General features: G+C 30.9%; 1 protein-coding gene across 1 annotated transcript; it reads right to left on the reverse strand.

Annotated features, from left to right (window-relative positions):
• Nucleotides 1-4,386: 4,386 nt before the first annotated feature.
• On the reverse strand, nt 4,387-5,125 carry LOC107633093 (uncharacterized). Its single transcript, XM_016336727.3, has 2 exons — nt 4,941-5,125; nt 4,387-4,792 (listed from the first exon to the last, which is right to left on the reverse strand). Exons 1-2 carry the CDS (start codon nt 5,123-5,125, stop codon nt 4,465-4,467), a joined length of 513 nt encoding a protein of 170 aa, XP_016192213.1. The 3' UTR covers nt 4,387-4,464.
• Nucleotides 5,126-7,944: the final 2,819 nt, after the last annotated feature.

Consider the following 7,944-nt stretch of genomic DNA (forward strand, 5'->3'; position numbering starts at 1 on the left):
AATTTGCTATCTTTCCCTTCTTGAACCATTTCTTGAGTTGCATAATAAAAAGCATTAGTGATCCTCCAGCTTTAGAGATTCTAGGGACCATGCATGGATACCCTTTCTCTATGACACATACTATGTCATAGTATGATGACATAGGTATTATATTTGCCTTAATTTATAAATCTAGCCCGATGTCTATTTTAAAATCATTCATGAGTGCTACTGAAAAATTCACAAGGCCGTTTCACAAATCAAGAGTCATTTCAACCTCTTTTGCTACTCTCTTAAGAGGTTTACCTTCATATTTACGGGTTTGATCCAACCAGTCTCGTTTGGTTATCTTAAACTCAAGTCTCTTTGTTTTATTAGGTGTGATGAAGTTATGTGTAGAACCAGTGTCGATCATAACCATGATGGTTTTTCTATTTATAAAGGCCTTGACATACATCGAGTCTTTTTTTTTCTACGGTGCCCAACTCTTTGTCTTTCAGATCATTCACGAGTTAGACAAATCCAACACATTTAGTCACCTATGACTGAGCCTCTCACTCCTTGACGATGGATACCAAAGTTCCTAACTTGGGACATCCCTTCATTTGATGTGATCCCCGGCACACGAAGCATCATTTTTTTGACATGAAAGCTTCATTTTTTTCTCATATCTTTCTTTGAAGAGTACTTTTCTTCTTTTTTGTTTGAGAAACTCTTCCCTTTGTCTCTCCCACCTTTAGAAGAATTAGATTTGGAAGACGATCGATGATATTTAGTGAGTGATTCGGCCACCATGATGGCCACATCAACATCCTTAACATTTCTTCTTTGCAATTCTTGCTTTGTCTAAGGTTGTAGCTTATCAATGAAGAAGAAAAATACATCTTTTGATGCTAAGTTAGAAATTGAAGCGTGAGAGTAGTGAATTCTTTTATGTAGTCACTAATTATGATCTTATGATTTAACTTTCTCAACTTCTTCCTTGTTTCATAGGCCATATTCTCAGGAAAATAATGATCTTTTTAACTCCTTTTAAAATCCTTTGATGTGGTTATGTTGCAAGTACTATTTTCCATTATCAGAAAGGTATAGGACTACAGTGCGTACATTTATTGGTTATTCAACTTTGGAAGTACCTCTACATTTTCTATAGGAAGTTCTCCATCTATTGAGCATACCTTACGTCTTTGAACTCCTTTAGCTTTGAGTAGGAGTGTTCATGGATCGGATCCGATCCGCATATCCGCGGTGTTTATCCGAATCCGATCCGCAAGGCTTTTGGATCGGATCGGATTGGATCCGTACACTAATCGGATCGGATTGCGGATTTTGTGTTGGTATCCGTATATCCGATCCGCATATCCGCGTATCCGCAAAAGTAAAGAAATAAATAAGTAAATATTCTTTTTGTGTTTTATTTCAACTAATAATTGTCATATATGTTGTATTATTTTAATTTATTATTTAAAATAAGTATGTTTAATATTATTTTAAGAGTATACATATTTAAAAGAATAGAAAAATGAATTTTATTGATATATTTTTAATAAAAATAAGCTTTTAAAATTTTTTTTGTGTTTTGCGGATATATCCGATATCCGATCCGGATCGGATCCAACCTTAAAAATTGCAGATATTGGATCCGATCCGATCCGATGATTTTAGTACGGATTGGATCGAAATTTTGGTCATATTCGATCTGATTCGATCCACGTGCACCCCTAGTTTTGAGAGATCAATCTTTGTTGTCTCCCTTATAATTAGTCGATCAAGATTTTGCCTCTTGAACCAAACTTGAACCTCCTCAAATAATTTCAAAAAATTTCTAAGCTTCTCTTCTATTTAAAGTATGCTTTCTTTGAAAGCATCTAATTCTGCTAACATATAAGTCTCAAGGGTTTTCTAGTAATGATCTATCATTTGAAAGTACACATCTATAGAGGATAAACCATTCTCCAACAAAAAACTCTTTCTTCTAAGAAATTTGAGTCTTTACCTCTAGGCTTACTTGAAGAACGCACATTCTTGCTTTTTCATTGAGAAAGAATAACATCCCTTATTCCCCTTTAAGTATCAACATGATCCATAGTCACACCAAAAGCCACACCCACGAACCATGTGTGCTCCTGTTAGAATATTACTCTGATACCAAAATTGTCACGATCTTGAATACACTCCAACACTATCATACTGTCACTTAAACTTATTCAACCTCTTGAACTAAAACCAAGCCAGCCGGACCCTCGATATTTTAGCAAAAAAGCTGAGAACACAAGAGAAATAAAGTTTTGATAGAAAGAACACTTCACTATTCAAGTGTTTGTTACAAATGACTCACACACTCAATACCAAAACTCTAACTTCTATTTATAATCATTCATCTCCTTAATGGACGAACATGATTAAATCTAATCAACGATACAAATTGAATATCTAAAATTTTCATTACAAATATCTAACTTACCATATTTCTCTAAACACTTTTAAATTATTCTATACTTTTTACATACATCTACATTCTATTAGAATGCTCTATGACTTTTTAGAATTTTCTAAAATCTTCTACAATTTTTCAAAACCTTTCAAATTATTTTAAAACGTTCTAAACTATCTAAAATATTTTCGAACATTCCAAAATACTACAAAATATCGTTAAATGTAACATTTCAAAATTTTTCGTGACACTTTGCTATCATATATCATTTACCTTTTATTTTTTAGTCATTAGTTAATCTTTATGAAAATTGACTCACGAGATAAATAAACTACCATTTTAATTGTTCTAAATGAATCAAAATAAAAATTTTGATATCATTTCATACTTATCCGATGTGCTCAATGGTAACCAATGCATTGTTATTACTTACGGGTCGATGACTAATTTTTTATGAAGTACAAACATTTTTTAATTTGTTGTGTTATATTTCGGACACAACACTCATCGACACTCGTTCAATACGTGTTTCTTTTGGGTTTAACTGTGTTTTAATAAAAAATAATTTTTTTTCAGATACACGTAGACACACCTAAATATTTTTTTTAAAATGAGTTTAAAAATTTCAACGTGTCTAGTCTTATTCTTAATAAGTATTTTTGAAATGAGTTTAGAAATGGTATATATTATTAATTATTAAAATAAAAAATATTTTAAATACTTTATATAATTAAAAAAAAATATTAAAAATATTTAAAAAATTATTTTATATTTTAATATCAATAAAATATTAAAATATTAAAATATTATTACAATTTATCTAAAAAAATTTTATATTTTATATATATAACATATCTTGATATTTTATAAAAATTTTAAATTCGTGTATCCACATATTTTATAACGTATCATGTTCTGCATCCATATTAGTGCCTATGCATAGGGCTTATGGAGAAATATAGAAGCTATATTAAAAAAAAAATTATAAAAAATGAGTTCAACGAACATGTGCTCAAGTTTATCATATATATAGAATTCAAATGTTTCTCATAAACCTCTACCTTTTCTGTGATGGGAAAAAGATCCTCAAATAAAGTCATTTCTGGTAAATATTTATGCTGAAATTTGATAGAATACAGCTAAGCTCACGCGGAATCATTATTTGGGAAACGGCTAATTCCATATTTTGTGAATTATATTTTTTCCTTTTCTTTGTAATTATATTCCATGTTTCATGCAAAAGTCTACAAGTCAATAAAGGCTAAATTGTTTCTACTAGAATGCCAAAAGGGTGCTTAGTCACCACACCACCACAACGGTAAAACGAATTAATATCGTCAAAATCTTTTAGTGGTAACCTAAATCTTCCTAAGTAATACTTCCTTAATTAACCCCAAACCCAAAAGATGAAAAGTAAAGAAATGACCGATAATTCTCTAATCAAGTGACAAATCGAATTAGAAAAGAAGTTGTCATAAGACTAAAATTTTCGTATTTTAACTCGTGATGAAGGAAACAAAAACCATTTGATTTGGCAACACTTTGAATCATAATGGACTAGTAGGAGAAACACATTGACAATGGAAAACACAAAGAAAACTTTCATAGCCTTATTTTTCTTATTAATGTTCAATACAAGCTCTATGTACAATGGTGAAGAAAAAAGAACAACTGAAGAATTAAATTGCTAGCATCTAAGTCACTAATCAGATTGAACCTAGCCCCAGTCAAATCTTAAACACTGGAAAACTTTGCCAATTATCTACTTCATTTACAAAATGCTAATAATCAGAAATTTTTTTCCCGAAAGAGCCGTTATGTTCTGATAAATAAGAAATATTATCGTCACATTTCATTCAATCAGTATTACAATTTCTGTCAAAACTTTTGTTTTAACAACTATTAGACTTTAAGAGTAATTTGATGATCTGTAAATTGGGATAATAAGAGGCTCCCATTAATCTAAATATCAAATTTTTGTGTCACATTATAAAGCTTAATTCTCTCATATTTTTTTCCTTTCAATAACATGCGAATCACTGAGAAATCCGCTAACGAGAGAGAGAAGGGAAGCAACTACCAGTACGAAGGAGAGAGGACGATGGTCCAACGGCATTGACAGGATGCAGAGAGCCAACGGAGTTGGACCTGAGATGCCTCCGCGGGGAAGAGTCCATTCGCCGGAGAATGACGCGGCCGAGAGCGGAGATTGGATGCTCCGTTTCATGCAAAGAAGGCACCGACAACAGCGTTCTAAACTGCGTGCAGACCTTCATGTGGCGGTTAAGAGCTTCCTCCGTTGATATGTCCCTCTCTGACCTCATTGATTCTTCCTTCACTGCTTCAATGCATAACCCACACAGCCACCGACCTTGGTACCTATATTGATGTATTTTTTTTTTCTTTTAGTCAAATTCTATTGACACCGATAATAACTCGTCGAAAATATTATTTTTGATATAACAATGTGGCAAACCAGTTCTTTTAACAACAAATAAGAAATTAGACAGGATGGTTAAGTACGTACCTGTGGCGAAGGCGAGTGATGTATGCAGGGGTGCAGTCCTCGCTGAAGCCGCACGAGTCGCATTTTACGCACTCGGTGTTCTCGGCTGGTGTCTGTGGTGGTGGCAGCGACGGCTGTGAAGGCGGCTGTAGAATGGTTTTCGGTGTGGGTGTGTGAGATTCGGAGCTTGATGGTGTGATTGCCATTTGCTTTTTAGATTGCAAATGTGCAATGATCGTAAAATTAATAAATAATGATGATAACGTAGGAGAAGACGACAGATTTATTTATGCTGCCATCATGTGCTAATGAACTGTCTAAATTTCGATCAAACAATATTGGATTTTATCGAGTAAATTATTATTTTTATTAACCGATAAATTTATCTATAAATAGATTAAATTAATTTTATTTATAATAAATTTGTGAACGTTCTAAATTTTATCGATAAAATAATAGTTTACTTATTTTTCTATAAACACAAAACTTTTTTTTTTCTAAATTTTGGTGAAAATAGTAGTTTATTTACTATTCCTTTTTAAGCATTCAATGTATACCCTTTTTTAGCACTGATTTAATCTTGTACATCCTCTCCTGTTGGTTATTAGGGTTATTGTAGTCATCTTGTTTCACTCATTATTTAAATATTCTTCAAGTCCTTAATTAATTTTAATAATTTAATAATAAAAATATAATATTTAAGATAGTTACTTATTATTATTATTATTATTATTATTATTATTATTATTATTATTATTATTATTATTATTATTATTATAGTTTAATTTACTTTTTTCAGATAAAGAAATAAAATTAATTGAATTTAAAATTTAAAATAAATTATAATTACAAATTCAAAGATGAAGAATATATTTTTATTATTACTAATGTTCACCAATATTACTAATTAGATAATAAAATAAAAAATTTAAATCATGAAATTCTTTCTAAATATGTAAAGAATAACTAGTGAAAAAAATTAATTCATTATATGAATCGTCTTTGAAGGTCAAATAATTCACATGATGTTTTCATTATTTATGAACTTTCTAATTTGTTAAATATAAATAATATTAATTACATAGAAAAAATACTATTATCAAGAAAATTTTGGAAATTAATAAGATTTAATTATTTTGTTGGTCTTATAGTTTCATTAAATTTTTAATTAAGTCCCTGAACCAATATTTTTTTTACAATTGGGTCCCTGAACCAATATTTTTCTGATTTTATACCCAAATAGGTCCTTGAAAAATTTTGCTCGGACATTTTCATCCCAAAAAATTTTTATTACATTGAGGTTCCTATATATATATATATACCCTATCTTAGTCAAGTATGTTGTTTTCATTTGGACAAATAGGTCCTCAAAAGTGTGATGGAAGGACTTATATGTTATTTTTATAAAATTAAAAGACCTCAATGTAATAAAAAAAATTTCGTGTACGAAAACGTCTGATGCGAAATTTCTTAGAAACCTCTTTGGGTATATACTCTATTTTTTTTTCAATTAAGTCTCTACTGTGAGTAAAACGTTTGGTTTAACGAAATATTCTGTTTCTAATTTAAAGATTCTCTAACTTTTTTTTGAACCCCTAATGGTCACTCCCATCCTATTTTTGTAAAGACAAAACTATCCCTCTCAATTTTTGTTCTCACACTTAGACGAAAACCCCTCCCTCTCACTCATTCCTTCATCCTTTTGTCGAGCACACCATAGTCAGCCGGTCTCAACTCCATCAGTATTACTAGAGGGTGTCGTTTCTCCGTTATCACTGCCAACATTGAAGGTGTTTCTGCTGTTTCTAGGCAAGATATTGTTTATCCTTCTTACTCACTGAAATATTTTTCTTGATTTCTGCATGTGAGGTTTTATTGGGTTATTTATTATAACTTTCTTATTTCTGAAAATGCTTGAATAAAAATTTATGTTGTTGTATTTTTTTGTTTATTCATGTAGTAATGAGAGATTCAGACTTCACCATTAAGGTCCACCACAATGAAAAATTTGTTGATACTGATACAGATTAGAGTATTTGGGTAGATTATGAATGATTTACATTTTGATGTTGATGAATGATCTTTGCAAGAGATTGTGAGTGAGTGATGTAGAGAATTATTGCCAGTTTAGAATCAATCAAAATAAGGATCAATTTGTTGGTAGCATAGTTCAAACCAACAATGAATTCTCAAGATCAAATGTTTAATCCAAAGGATATGTCACAATTCAAAACCAATTCAATTCCGAAAGTTTCAATTCCCGGGTCGTCTCCCAAGGACACTTGAGACCAATGAGTGTGCAATCTTAGTTGTGAGGATCATGGGATTTTCAATAAAGGGATAAACATATAAAGCAATGAAAGAACATGCAAAATTGTAATAAATGAACTAATAAAGAAATTAATGAAGTAACTATGCAATATAGACAAGTAAAGTATAAAAGGAACTAATGCAATGTGTATAAAGGAAATTAAGCATAAAAGGCATCTTGGCTTGGAGTGAACTGAGGGTCCTTTCCTTATTGGAACCACAACTATGCCAACTAGAATGGATCAATATCACTTGATTAACTCTCACATCGGAAAGTAAGTTAAATAAGCATAAGTGTTCTTAACCCACAAATCCAAAATTGCTTGCTAATTACCTTAGCAACAACATAGCGTTAGTGGGAACAAGGACAATTAATAATTCAAAATTGACACTAAATGTTGGACATTCTAACTCTAGGAACTCAATTGCTCACTTTCCCCAAGCCAAGAGATAGAAAACTAGCCCAAAATCATGCTTGACATTTCGTCAAACACTTGGTGGACAAAAAGCTTAAACATGGGAAAAATGAGAAAAAGCTTGAAATCAAAAGCAACAAATGATCTGAATCAACAATAAAGACTCAAGAAAGCATGTAACAATCATCAAACATCAAATTCATCAACAAAAAATAGAAATTGCAAGAGAGAAGTAAAATTGAACTATAACTTGAAATATAAGAAAGTGCAAGAACAATATAACTATAAAGAGTAATAAC

This window comes from Arachis ipaensis, chromosome B3 (assembly GCF_059453495.1).
Source record: "Arachis ipaensis isolate K30076 ecotype BB chromosome B3, ASM5945349v1, whole genome shotgun sequence".
Classification (NCBI taxonomy): Eukaryota; Viridiplantae; Streptophyta; class Magnoliopsida; order Fabales; family Fabaceae; genus Arachis; species Arachis ipaensis.